We start from the raw sequence: 14,135 nt of genomic DNA, 5'->3' as shown, positions 1-14,135 counted from the left end.
ATCAGCCTGCCAAAAGGGTCCAAGACATACACAAAACAGGTCAAGAACCTCTAGGAGAAAACACAAACTCCTGTGTTCAAGGCCCGAGGTCACCTGACACTAGACTTTGTTTCTCCATTTCTTTCACACTGGTCCCCCTCACGCATACAGTATGATAGTCAAATAATCCACTGTCTAGGCTGTCTCTTAAACATCCTAGGAAGAGACCGAAGGGAACAGGGAGTCTCTCTCCTCAGCCCCTGGTTCTAGCTCAGTCTTGCTCTGAGCAGCCTTCTTCGGCAGGTCCTTGGCGACACCTGGTGGCACCAAGGGGGAAGTTCAGCCTCAGTAAATACTGGAGCTAGGTGGTGAAGAGTTCGGCCGGCAGGCTTGGGATACACTGTGGTTTTCTCTCACAGTTTCCTGATGCCACTTCCCTCGACTCTGAGAAGTGCCCCTGACTCAGGCTCTTGGGGGCGAGGGGGGATGACACAGTGCACAAAGAACAGGCAGCTTGTTGCCAAGGATGAAGATGTATTGAAGCTGGGATAGAGAATTCAATGTGCTTCTAAAAAGACCTGTCCCCTGCATGTCTGGGCCGTGCTCTATTCCGCCCCCCCATGCCCCGTCCCAATTTCCATGAGATTTTAGAACTACAAGGGATCTTAGAGATTACGGAGGAAGTTCTGTTGTCCTTGGAATCAGCAAGTTGTTCAACGGTGTCTCATTCTGCATGACCCCCAGGACCATATCATAGTCCATGGCAACATCATGCTATCAATACCTTCAATGGGGTTTTCTTGGCAAAGAATTTGGCAAATACTGGAGTGGTTAACCATTTCCTTTTCCAGCTCATTTTACATGAGGAAACAGAGGCAAACAAGGTAAAGTGCCTTGACCAGGGTCACACAGCTGATGAATGAGGCCAGATCTGAACTCAGGTCTTCCTGACCTCTACCTACTGAGCCACCTACCTGCCTCATCATGGATCAGTAAGACCTGGGTTCAAATCCTGCCTTTAACACTTCCTACCTGTGTGACCATAGGCATTTCCAGTCATCCTCATCTACATCTTGCCACTTGACCCAGATGGCTCTGGAGGGAGAAAGCGAGGCTGGTGACTTTGCCCAGCCCTTCCTCACTTAAATCCAATCCACTTGCAAGTCATGGCATCACCTTCCTGATGTCATGTTCCTCTTCTAGTATGAAGGGCAAACCACAACCATAGACAAGTCACTCTCTGAAACTTCTTCCTCATCTGTAAAATGGGATTAGTCACAGCTGTTAGTACTTGGTTCACAGTGTTGCGAGGCTCAAATGTGAGTGTGCTTTCAGACTTTCAAGTGGTCTACAGACATCAGTTTTGCTACATCCATGGGGCTTTCTCACGCATTGTCTTTCTCCATCTCTGCAGCATTTGGTACTGCTGAGCCGTGCCCCCTCCCCCCACCCCCCATGCTCCATCCTCATTAGGGTTTCTGTGAGTTTTCTCCAGCTTCACCTTCTACCTGTCTGGACACTCCTCCTCTGGAGCCCACCTCCAGACCACGAACACTCCCCGAAGCTCTGTCCCGAGTCTTCTTTTCCCTCTTCCTCCCTCTCCCGGCTCTGCTCCTACCACTCCGGCCCTCACCGGGTATGGACCCCAGCTGCCCCTAGGGATCCCCTTCTCCCATTCACCATTGACTTGCTTCCAGAAGCCATCCTGCTTTCCTCTGCTTCTGATTCTTTTTTGTTTGTTTTTGGTGAGGCAATTGGGGTTAAGTGACTTGCCCAGAGTCACACAGCTGGTGTTAAGTGCCTAAGGCCACATTTGAACTCACATTCTCCTGAGGGCCTGTGCCCTATCCACTTTGCCACCCAGCTGCCCCTGCTTCTGATTCTAAGGACTTTACAGCCCCATCTCCTCCAGGCCCCTGCTTTTCAGCTCCCTTCTAGGGGATGTTTTTCTCTATTAGAAGGGAGCTCACTGATGGAGCAGGGACTATTTCCTTTCTATTTTCCTGTCCCTAGCACCTGGCAGGGCTCCTGGCACATAGTAGGTGTTTAATAAATGATTCGCAATACTTGAAAGTGCTGTCTGAATGATAATTGTTATCATTGCTCCACGGAAGCAATGCCTAGAGGGGGAGGGACTTGCTCAGTGACCCAGCAGGACTCAGCCTGATGGAATTCTACCTCAGTGCTGATTTCAAATACAATGAACTAACTCATTACATCTCCTTTCTAGCTCCAGTCCCTCCATTTCACCAACATGAAGGTGAAGAGTTAGACCAGACTCAGGTTACAATAGTGATAAATATAACTTTTATTTTGTACACCTGTCACTGATACACACACAACCGCGGTCTCAGAAACAAGTGTTTGGCTTGGGTGTCAGGCCCTGGGGCCTGAGGCCTTAAAAAACACAGACAAAAACACACAACATGGACATATGATAGCTCCCCCATCACGCCAACTCCCAGAAGCCTCCAGGGGTCAGGGGAGTGGGCTGAGGAGGAGAGGAACCCCTTCCCCCATCTCCCCAACTGTGGGTGCCACCAACCACAGGCAGCACTGGGTCCCAGCCCTCCCTGGGCCAAGTGTTCACAGCCTTGGCCCGGTCCTGCCAGCCATCACGGGGCAGGGGGATGGAGTGTCAGCCTGCCCACCTCCCAGGATGTACTGAGAGACACCAGAGGTAGGGGACTGGGGACAGTGATAGGATGGGAAAGTGAAATTAGATGCTCAGTGTCTCGGGGGTGGGTGTGTTAACAAGGTGGGCCAGCTGAGCTCTTCACCAGGCAATGGTGCCAGGCTCTCAGCCGTGGGCAGCAACTGAGCAGGGACCCTGTTGGGACAGGCCTAGTAGGGGAAGGATAGAAAGCTGGCAGGGACTAAAGCAGGAGAGTGGGGGCTGGGGAAGACGGCCCAGTGAGTACACCTAATTCGGCTCCCCTCAACCTGGTGGCCTGAACAGGGCCCACGAGGTAGAGGCCCCTGACTGACAGCCTGGCGCGTCAATAATGGGCAAGATTGGGCAGCCTGTGGTCCTGGATGGAGGGGGGAAGGGGGCACCTGCTCTGGGCATGACTCAGTAGAAGGAAGGGGACAGGAAGGATGGCCAGCTAGAAACTCAAAGCTTCCCGCCTAAGCAGGCTCAGAGGATGACAGAATTCTGCAATGGAAAAGATCTAGACCGTCTGATCCAACCTCCCCCCATTTTACCAAGGGAGAAACTGAGGCCTGAAGAAAAATGACTTGGCTCACACAGGTAGGAGACAGCAGGATGAAGGCTGTGGACTAGACCCCGGCCCAGGGCTTCTTCCACTCCGGCACAGCATCCTGCCAGCCCCATAGCTGTCTTGAACTCTGGCAGGAGCAGCTGTGTTCGGTGATCCTTGCTTTTGAGATGCCCCAGAAAGTACCCAGCCCAGAAAGGTGCTGGCCTGGTTTCTTCTCAGTTGGGCAGGGATCCAGGTCATCCCCAGGGGGTGGAAGGTCTGGGGGGATGGGGAGGAAGCAGGGCTCAGGCTGGAAGCTGTGGCAGCAACCTGTCCAGGCTGTGCCAGGGGCCCTGGGTGGGGCTGCTAGTCCTCTGGGTGGGCACTGTGCCCCTTGGCAGGCACAATGCCCGTAGTTTTCCTGGGAATGGGGCAAGCAGCTCATAGGACCCCTGTGCATTCAGGGGGCACAGAGGGCCCCCAGGCCTGGCCCTGAGACCCAGGAGGCTCCGCCCTGCAGAGCTGTGGTCCTGGGCAAGGGGAGGGCACAAAGAGGGCAAAGAGGCCAGTCCAGCAGGCTGGCCGTGGCGAGAAGGGCAGAATCGCTGTCTATGCTCCGCAGCAGCGATCTCAGCTTGTGCTTCTGCCACAGGGTCTGTGGACAGAGGAGGAGAAGGGGCATTGGGAAGGAAGGGCAGGGCCTCCAAGGGGAGAGGAGCCTTGTGAAACAGGGGGCCGGGTTTGGAGAGGAGAGGGTGAGGAGTGGAGAGTGCTGGTGGGTGAAGCCTGCTGATCCCTCGGTCAGTTTCCAGGAGCAGACTGGGATCCAGGGAGGCCCCTCCTCTGGGCCTCACCCTCTGCAAAGCCTGAATGATGGGGGCAGGGGGGTAGGAAGCCCAAGCAAACCCTCTGTGTCCAGGGATTGGGCCTTTCCATGGCACATGTGCCCTCTAAAGGTTTCTGTGTCAGGGGAATGGCCCAAACCAGTCCCACCCTCCATATATTTTCCCCCTCCCACTCCCACTCTTGTGGGCAGAGACTAACCTGGGATGTCCTATCCATGGAGGCCTGGCTGGGAGGGCTAGCAGCCCTATACAGATATAGGAAGGTCAGCAGGGTAGACAGATGGCAGGCAGGGGAAAAAGAAGACACCGAGTCACTCACTGAGTGTAGCCCCTTGTCCTAGGTCCCCAAGGACCCTCCAGAAAGAAATCTCCCCTCCACTTAGTAATCTGCCACCAGGTATTGGGGGATAGGGAAAGGATATACTCAGAGCCTGGAGAGAAAAGGGGCCCAGAGCAAACTCTCTACTGTAGCCCTATCCACTGACTGCCCCCAACTAACACACTGGGCCTGGGGTGAGGGATGGTGCTGGCTTGGCCTAAATTCTAGACCCTTGGCATTCCTCCCTGGGCTAGTCTAGAATACCCTTGTCTCCCTCCCCAGGGCCCCTTGGGGCTCACCAAATTGGGGTGTGTGCTGCTGCTGCTGCTCAGGTGCCTCCAGCTGGATCTTAATCTCTGGACAGGTAGGGTCCCCTGATTTCCTGGCATCTGGCTGTGGTGACCGAGAGGGGCCTGGTGGGGAGCAGGGGATAGAAGAAGGGGACAGAAGTGTGGTCATTGCCAATGGGAAGGGGGGCTACTGCTCTGACACTAAGACAGTCTCATGGCATGACCCAGCCTAGCTGGTTATAAAGTCACAGGATTTGAGAGCTGAAAGGATCCTCAGAAGATCACTACATCAGGACCAAAGAAGATACAGAGAACATTATGAAATGTAAAATGGCTAATTTTGATTATACAAAATGAAAAAGGCTTTGCACAAACAAAATCAATGCAACCAAAATTAGAAGGAAAGCAGAAAACTGGGTGGGGGGGATTTTACAGCAAGTATCTCTGATAAAGGCCTCATTTCTCAAATATAAAGAGAACTGAGTCAAATTTATAAGAATACAAATCATTCCCCAATTGATAAATCGTCAAAGGATATGAACAAGAAGTTTTCAGACAAATCATATAGTGATATGAAAAATACTCCAAATCACTATTGATTAGAGAAATGCAAATTAAAACAATTTTGAGGTAGTACCTGACACCTATCAGATTGGCTAATATGATAGAAAAGGAAAATGATAAATGTTGGTTGTTTGTTTTTTTTTTTTGGCTAGGCCCAGGGTCACACAGCTAGTAAGTGTTATGTGTCTGAGGCTGGATTTGAACTCAGGTCCTCCTGCAGGGCTGGTGCTGTATCCACTGCACCACCTACCTGCCCTGAAAATGATAAATGTTGAAAGAGATGTGGGAAAGCTAGGACACTAATGCACAATTGGTGGAGTTGTGAACTGGTCCAACCATTCTGGAGAGTAATTTGGAACTATGCCCCAAGGGCTATAAAACTGCATACCCTTTGATCCAGCAATAGCACTACCAGGTCTGTATCCCAAAGAAATAAAAACGGCAAGGGGAAACCTAGTTGTACAAAAATATTTATAGCAACTCTTTTTTGTGATGGCTAAGAATTGGAAGCTGAGTGCATGCCCATCAATTGGGGGAATGGCGAACAAGTAGTGGTATACAATTGTAATGGAATACTATTGTGCTATAAGAAATGACAAGCAGGATGATTTCAGAAAAACCTGGAAAGACTTACATGAGCTGATACAGAGTGAAACAGAACTAGAACATTGAACACAGTAACAGCTATCTTTTACGACGAAGAACTATGAATGACTTAGCTATCCTCAGCAATAAAATGATCCAAATGTAAATGTAAAACCTATATCAGATTGTGCGCCGTCTTGGGGAGGGTGGGGGGGAGGAAGGGGGAGAAAAATTTTCAACTCAAAAGCATATGGAAGTGATTGCTGATAAATCAATAAATTAACAAAATTGGGGGAAAAAATAAAATGATCCAAGACAATCCCAAAGGATTCATCATGAAAAAAAATGCTATCCACCTCCAAAGAATTGATGGTGTCTGAATAGAGACTGAAGCATACTATTTTTCTTTCTTTTTTTGGAGATAATCAGGGTGAAGTGACTTGCCCAGGGTCACACAGCTAGTAAGTAGCTGAGGCTAGAACTGAACTCAAGTCCTCCTGACTTGAGGGCCTGTGCTCTATCCACTGCTCCACCTAGCTGTCTCTTTCTTTCTTTCTTTCTCTCTGTCTCTCTCATTTCTTCCACAAAATGACTAATATGGAAATTTCCTACATGATTGCACATATGTAACCTGTATCAGATTGCTTACCAACTCAGGGTGGGGAGAATAGAGGGAGGGATAGAATTTGGAACTCAAAACATTTTTTAAAAATGTTAAAAAATTGTTTTTACATGTAATTGGGGGAGGGGGAAAGTAAAATAATAAAGATCACTGAATCGAACTCCTCCATCTTACATATGAAAAAACTGAGGCCCAAAAATGGATCAAAGTCTCACACCCAGGTTTCCTGACTCCAAATTCACCAGTCTTTCCACCACATGACATTGCCCTAGGCCTCTCAGACCCAAGGATGGGGCCAGGCTTTGGGGAGGGTAGAATGACAGGGACCCCCCTTCCCCAGGTTTGTTGTGGAGATTCCTCCCCCCACATGGATCAGCTCTGCCCCTTCCCCCATGGGTCAGTTCTGCCACTCCCCCCCCCCATTGGGGTCAGCTCTGCCCCTCCCCCCATGGGAAGGGTGGAAGTGAGGGTGGGATGGAGTGGGGTGGTACCTGGTGAGCTTCCCCCACTGGTGGTACTGACACTGTCCTCTAGCCAAGTACTGTAGATGAAGGAGTCTCTCTTGTGTGGCATCCCAGAGGAGGACGCGCTTTCCTGGAGAGTCAGAGACAGAAGGGATGCTGCTTCAGTTGTCGCACTTCTAGGCTCCACCCCGATCTTTGCTAGGAGAACAAATGGGCCCAGCATCGCCTGCCCTGCCAGCAGTGGCCAGCAGAGGGAGACAACTGCCCGTCAACCGCACCCCACCTTCCAGCTCTGCCCGGACCAGGCATCTCCCAGTGAGATGGATGTAGTCAGAAGACTGAAAGCTTCAAAGGGCCCTGGTATTTATCCAGTCTAATACCCTCATCTTACATATGGGGAGACTGAGTCCTTTTCTTGGTGCTGTTTAGTCATTTTCAGCTGTATCTCACTCTTCATGACCCCTTTTGGGGTTTTCTTGGCAGAGATACTGGAGTAGTTTGCCATCTCCTTGTGATCATTTTACAGATGAGGAAACTGAGGCAAACAGGTGAAACTTGCCCAGGGTCGCACAGCTAGGAAGTATCTGAGGCCAGCTTTGAACTCAAGTCTTCCTGACTCCTGGCCTGGCACTCTATATACTATGCCACCTAGTTGCCCAGACTTGAGCCTTAGAGAGATTGAAACGGTTTGTCTCAGGTCACATAGCTAGTAGTAATGGAACTGGGGTTTGAATCCAGGTCTTCTGACTAAATCCAGCCCTCTTTTCACCAACCCAAACTCCCCTTCCCAGTCACACAAACAGTGTCTCAGTGATAAAGGCACTGTGTCTCCAGGTCTTCACTGTCTCTTAGTCATATAAGGAAGCGCCTAGCCACTCCTCCAGTCTCAGACGGTGCATTCAGTATACAATGAAGGGTCTCATGGTCACTGGGAGATGCTTCCAGATCCCAAAAGAACATCTCTCACTCAATTCATTCAGAATTCATTCATTCAGTTCACATCTCCCATCTCCTCTCCTCTCCTTTCCTTTCCAGACATATCTCTCCCAGGTTTAAAGTTCAGAGCAACTCGGGCCCAACCCAATTACTTTGACCTGTTCCACTTCTGACCTGGGCTGATTGGACCCTCCTTGGGTTACCTTGTGGTGTTCACTCAGGGAATTGGCTTACCCCACTGCAGCTCAGAACTCTTGAGTTCATGCTATCCACTAGCTTCATCCTCCCCATTAACAGGGATGAGAGGGGTAGTCACCATACCTGGCCAGCACTGGCTTAAATGTCGACTATATTCAATGGAAGTGGCAACCTGGCATAGCAGATAGAGAGCCAGGCCCAGAGCTAGGAAGACCCCTGAAATCACGACCCACCTCTGGCTGTGTGACAGTGGACAAATCCCTTCACTACTCAGGACCTTGGACAACTCCATAAGCCTCAAGGTTGAAGGGCAGATATCTGCATTGGTAGAAGGACTTTCCTTACTGGAAGCTCCCTATACTAATAAAGTCATAGGAATCTAGATTTGCAGCTTGATGAGACTTCAGATACCACCTAGGCCAACCCTGTAATTTTACAGATGAGACAATCAAATAATGCATATATGGTGTTTTGCAAACCTTCAAGAGCTATAGACAAATTAGCTATTACAAATGAGGAAATTGAGGGCCAAAGAAGATGGGAGAAGATGCTGGATCCCATATGGCATGGGGAAGGCAGAGAACTGAGACAGGAGATGGCTACTGCCCTCCTGTGACTCAAAGCCTAATTGAGAGAAAGCATCAACACACATAAATACACTCAACAGTGTATATGACCAAGGTCCATAGAGGTATGAATGAAGCTACATCTTGAATTCTCCTATGACCCCAAATATAGCACTTCTCCCCCAGTGCCTGTGGCCTCTGAAGGGTCTGTTTCCAGGGAAGAGTGGGTTAGAGGGGCAGAATAAAGTGCTATGTGAAATCCAAGGGAGAAGTCCTTCATCACTGATGGGGACATCTGGCGGGACTTCCTAGAGGAGATGGTCCTTGAGTTAAACTATAAAAGGTAGAGAAGAGGAGGGAGGGCAGGCAATGAGGAACAGCTTGGACCAAGGTGCAGAAAGCACAGGGCATGTTTGCAGGGCAGAGCTGGCCAGACTGGTTAGAGCTTAGAACTCACAGACATGAGAAATATGAGATGAGTTTAAAAAGCTCTGGAGAGCCTCGAATGCCAGGCAAAGGAATCTAAAGTTTACCCTGTAGGCAAGATGGAGCCACTGAAAGATTTTGGAGCAGAGGAGCAAAGTAACCAGGTCTATCAATGAGAAATTATTCTGGATGTGGTGTGAAAGACAGATTAGAAGGGAAACAGTGAGAGAGTAAGAGAGTAAGAGAGAGACAGAAATAGGGAGAGGATGAAAGGGGGAGCAGGGAAGAGAGAAAAGGGAAGAGGAAAGGGAGGGAAAGGAGGAGAGGAGGGAAGAGGAAGGGAGAGGAGGGGAGGAGAGGAAAGGAGAGAGGGGAGGAGAGGAGGAAAGGGAGGCAGGAAGACTCGTTAGGGGGCTCCTGTAACAGGCCAGGATGAGGGCAGTGGGGGCAGAAGTGGGAATGGCTATGAGAAATGTTGGGGGAATGAATGTACAGGGCTTAGTAACTGAGAGATATGGGAATACAAGTTTGTCCACAAGGACATTCTCTTTTATGCATTGGGCACCCACCTATCCTGACCTAGAGTACCCCAGTCACCACTAAGCACCTCCGAGGAGCACACTGGACATTTCTCAGTTGCCCAGATTACCCCAAGTAATTCAGGGGAGTCTTCTGGTCACATCCAGAGCACAGCCATTCCCATTGACCCCCCCCAAAGACACACAGAAGCACACATCTGTACTAGGACAGCACCCCCTCCCCATGGGGGGCAGTGCCCAAATCCCCATGGTTACCATGCCCATGTCATCCTCGTTGGCACCTTCTGTCTCTTCCACCACGCTGGCGAAACTGCTGGCACTAGAGGATGACCGGGAGAAATCCTTCAGCGCCTCAGCCTTCTGGATGGCCATCTCTGCCCTGCCAACACACATTCTGGGACTGTCAGTATTCCCTCAGCCCAGATCCCCAGTGTCACACTTGGCTCCACCCCCATCCCCCATAAGCTGGCCCCCAAGCTCCTACTTCCCAAGCCCTCACATTTCCTCATTTCCCTCCTCTCTCTGCCTAAGCCCCTTGAGCACCCAAGGACGGTCTAGAATGGTAAAGATCTTAGACCCCCCCTTCTCCCTCTCCCCAGGACAGCTCTAGCTGTACCAATCCATAGTAATTCAGACCCTTGTTCACAGGACTCTGAGACATCAGGAAGACTCAGGAGTAGTTTTCACTAGGGAGGGCCAATGGGCTGCTGTGCCCAAGGTAGAAAAATCAACAGGACCAAGGCGGAATCCTGATTTTTCTAAAACAGGAAGAAAACACAAGTCTTCCAACTATAGGCTAATTAAGTTGACTTCCTAGAACAGATGATTCAAGAGATGGATGGTGAACATCTAGAAAGATGGGGGGGTATTGCAAAGAGCCCCCAGTGCCTCATCTCTGAATTTCCTTCCTTGTCAGGGAGGGGTGACTAAATTAGTATATGTGAGAAATGCCGCAGATAAAGCTTTTGATAAGGTACCACCTACTGTTCTTATGGACAGGTGGACTAGAAGATAACACGTTTAGAAAGATTCTGAAATAGCTGAAGGACCAGGTTCAAAGAGCAGTCATCACGATTCAGTGTCAACTTGACAAGAGGTGGCCAATGGAGTGGCCTTGTTGAACGTTTTTGTTATTAACTTATTAAAGGCAGAGATGTTACGCTTAACAAATTAGCAGATGGAAGTGACCCAAAGCTAGGTGGAATAGCTGACAGAGTGGACAACAGAGGCAGGCTCCTAATGCCTCTTACGAGGTTGGGGCAGAGGCATTGAACACATGAGCTGCAATACTTTCCCAGGGTGGCCTGAACCAGATTCAAATGCAATTTATGGGAAATAGTTAATAAAAAACATTAAAGTACAATAGAATATAGATATTAAAACTTGAGACTAAGCTAATATACAGCTTGTAGGGATTATTATGTATGATTTAATGGCTCCTACTTCTGAGTTTGACACGACTGGTTTAGAGCACTGGGCTAGATCTGGTGGTGCAGTGGATAGAATGCCAGTCCTAGAGTTAGGAGGATATGAATTCAAGTCCAGCCTCAGGTCTTATTAGTCATGGAACCCTGAGCGAGTCACTTCACCCTGTTTGCCTCAGTTTCCTCATGTGTAAAATGAGCTGGAGAAGGAAAAGGCAAACCACTCCAGCATCTCTGCCAAGAAGACTCCAAATGGGGTTATGGAGAGTTGGACACAATTAGCTAAGCAACAAAAAATAAGATGAAAATCAGTCGGGAAAAATGTAAAGCCAGATATTTTGGTTCAAAAACATCAAGTTTTCAAGTACAGGGTGGAGAGAGCTTGAAAAAGATCTGGTTTTAGGGGCAGCTGGTGGCACAGAAGACAAGGAACTGGCCCTGGAGTCAGGAGGACCTGGGTTCAAATTCAGCCTCAGATACTTGCTAGCTGTGTGACCCTGGGCAAGTCACTTAACCCTGACTGCCTCCAAAAACATGGAGTTTTTACAAAAAGTTTTAGTGGGCTACATGCTCAATATGAGTCAACAGGCAAAAAGGGGCTGCTTTAAGAGAGGTGTGACTTTGAGGCAGAAGAAAGTGATCTTTGGTCCGACCACATCTGGAGGGACGCATCAGGTTAGGGGGCAGGGTTGAGGAAGGGCTCTGCTAAGCCAGGCAGTCACAGTACAATTGGCTAAAGGACCTGGGGGTGTTTAAGTGGCAGGAGAGAAGCCTCATTAGGACCATGAGAGCCCAGTGTCCCAGGGGCTCTCATGTGGGGGAGGGGGAGCAGACTTCTGTTGGGCCCCAGGAACAAATGGGGGAAGGGGGAGTCTGCAGAGAGAGCAGGAACTCCAGGGAAGGAAAAGCTTCACCATCAGAGCTGTCTAAACACAGAACAGGAGGGGGCAGGTTCTCCCTCATGGAGTAAAGGTTTGAACGACCACGTTGTTGGGTAGATGGGAGAAGAGATGGCTTCTCAGGAAGGAGGCAGACAACCCAGCTTCTGATCTAAGCTTCGGACTTTCTATGGAGGAGACCCACAACCCCAGGCTTGTGACAGCCAAGGTCCCAGCTCCTGCTGCAGTGTGGGCACCAACCTGTTTTTGGTGGTGGGCATCTCCGGGGAGCTCTGATTGGACGAATTCTCTGACTTGGGCTCCTGGGAGACATGTCCACTGTCGGGGGTCTTCTGGCCAGCAGGAGGGCTCTCTCTTTGGGGCACACGGGGACAGCGGGGTGACTCAGCATCGAGTCTGGTATAGGGAAGGGTGACGTGAACCGGGAGAGCCAAGGGGGCCACGCCCTGTGAGGTACTTCCTGCCACCAGTTCCTGAATCAAACTGAGGTCCAGGGATTCCGGACCCACCCTCCACCATCCCCCAACCTCAATCCATGTCTGGCTGGAAAGGAGAGGCCATAACTTCAAAGGGGTGTTGGGAAGTTGGGGGCAGGGCTCTGTGAAAGCACGAGAAGCACCTTCATCTTCCCTTCTTCTTGGCTCTTTGGAGGTTCGGGGAAGGGTGGGAACAGTGGACCCTGAACTAATGGACTCTGGAGAAGATGGAAGAGCTGACAGTGCCTGGAAGATACCTTTGGGAGGATGGAGGAAGGTGTGGTGGGGGCCATGGAGGGAGAGGAGAACGGGGAGAAAGGCAGGGAGAACGGGAGACAGAAAGGTGCAATGGAGTGATGGATCTCAAGTCAAAGGACCTGGGTTCAAATCCAGCCTCTTCTACGTGTGACTTTGGGCAAGTCTCAAGCTCTCTGAGACTCAGTTTCCTCCTCTATAAAATAAGGACGGGATGACCCCTGATGGTTTGGGACTACATAAGGTCCTTTCTAGCTCTAACCCTAGGATTCCCGGACAAGATTTTGGTAGGTACTAGTGAGAGGAACTAGAACAAAGAAACTATGGAGGGAAGAAAAATAATAGTAATAATAATGACTTGCCATTATAAGACGCTTCATAATTTATCTACCTCACAACAAGCCTATCAAGGTAAGAAAGGCAAATATCCCCTTTCTGAAAGGAGCAAACTGAGGCACAGAGAGGTTAAGTGACTTGGCCAAGGTCACCTGGAGACTTGAAACCTTGGGCTCCTGACTCTAAATCCAGAGCTCCAATAGGCAGAGGAAGATGGAGACAGGAGTTGAGGTGAGAAGGGCAGGAGGCGGGGGTGGGTGGGTGGGGGAAGAGTTGCTATGGGTAACAGAGAAAGGCATGGAGGATCAGAGGCTCCGGGACCCACCTCTTCTCCTGTACCTCCTGGATGTTCTCAATGCCTATGGCGCTACTCCGACGGGAGCTGAAGGGGCCAGACTTCTTCCTGGTGGGGCTCTTCCCAGGCACGATCAGCGACTGCAGAAGAGAAGCCTGGGCTCAGGGTCTGCCCCGTGCTCCCCAAATGCTGGCTAGGCAGAGGTGAGCGTCCAATAGGCCTCCCCTTCTCCCAGCCCCATGCCCACGACCCCTCTCCTAGGGTACAGCTCAAAGGTTCTCCTGCGCCACACTGGCAAGTAGAACTGAGAATGCCCATGGCCAGGACTCCCCGGCCCCCCCCCCCATTCTGGGGGCATTCTGAAAGGGAGGGACCCTTGGTGGGGGTAGCTTCCTCATCCCCAAGAGAGGAGGGGACCAAGAGGCCTGGACAAGCCCTTCCCTGAAAGAGGGAGAGAGAAAACATGAGGACCATGAAGGGCCACACAGGGACAGTCCTCGGAGAACACTTGGCTCAAACCCTGTTATTTTAGAAATAGAAAAACTGAGACCCTTTTTCCCAAAGCTAGAGAGATAGTAAATGACAAAGGTAGGTTTTGAACCAGGGTGTTCTGATGCCAGATCCAGCCCGACCTTGCAATCACTCCCCTTGCATGGCACTCAACTACAGAACCCCATTTTACAGATGGGAACACTGAGGCTCAGAGAGGAAGGACAGGGCAATGGCTAGAATCTAGGCCTTCTAGTCCTCTTTCAGGGGTAAGAGAGACAGAGAGAGAGGCCAAGGAGCCTTTGGTAAATTCCTGAACCACTGGGATAGGAAGCTCAGTGCCCAGGCCTGGGTGCCCTGCAATGACTACGGGCAGAGCTGTTGAGCACTTTGAACCTGTCCCCCCATCCCTGACCATTACCACT

General features: G+C 50.3%; 1 protein-coding gene and 1 long non-coding RNA gene across 6 annotated transcripts in view; both read right to left on the bottom strand.

The window, feature by feature from the left end:
• Nucleotides 1–2,263: 2,263 nt before the first annotated feature.
• Nucleotides 2,264–4,329, bottom strand: LOC144454206 (uncharacterized). The gene is made up of 2 exons (XR_013482524.1): nt 4,227–4,329; nt 2,264–3,837 (listed from the first exon to the last, which is right to left on the bottom strand). It is a non-coding gene; the product is annotated as an uncharacterized LOC144454206 (long non-coding RNA).
• Nucleotides 4,330–4,595: 266 nt separating this feature from the next.
• Nucleotides 4,596–14,135, bottom strand: part of RAP1GAP (RAP1 GTPase activating protein) — a 115,735-nt gene continuing 106,195 nt past the window's right edge. For all 5 annotated transcript variants that reach the window (XM_020973211.2, XM_078145616.1, XM_020973212.2 and 2 more), the window contains 5 exons: nt 13,252–13,361; nt 12,100–12,255; nt 9,792–9,915; nt 6,899–7,001; nt 4,596–4,759 (listed from right to left, as the gene is read on the bottom strand). In XM_020973211.2, coding sequence (XP_020828870.2) covers nt 4,602–4,759; nt 6,899–7,001; nt 9,792–9,915; nt 12,100–12,255; nt 13,252–13,361 — 651 coding nt within the window. In that variant the 3' untranslated portion in view covers nt 4,596–4,601. The remainder of the gene's footprint in view (nt 4,760–6,898; nt 7,002–9,791; nt 9,916–12,099; nt 12,256–13,251; nt 13,362–14,135) is intronic.

Source organism: Phascolarctos cinereus, unplaced genomic scaffold (genome assembly GCF_003287225.1).
Source record: "Phascolarctos cinereus isolate Bilbo 61053 unplaced genomic scaffold, phaCin_HiC Scaffold_726;HRSCAF=1367, whole genome shotgun sequence".
NCBI lineage: Eukaryota > Metazoa > Chordata > Mammalia > Diprotodontia > Phascolarctidae > Phascolarctos > Phascolarctos cinereus.
The sequence above is the reverse complement of the archived record's forward strand: the minus strand, read 5'-3'. Positions and strand labels throughout refer to the sequence as shown.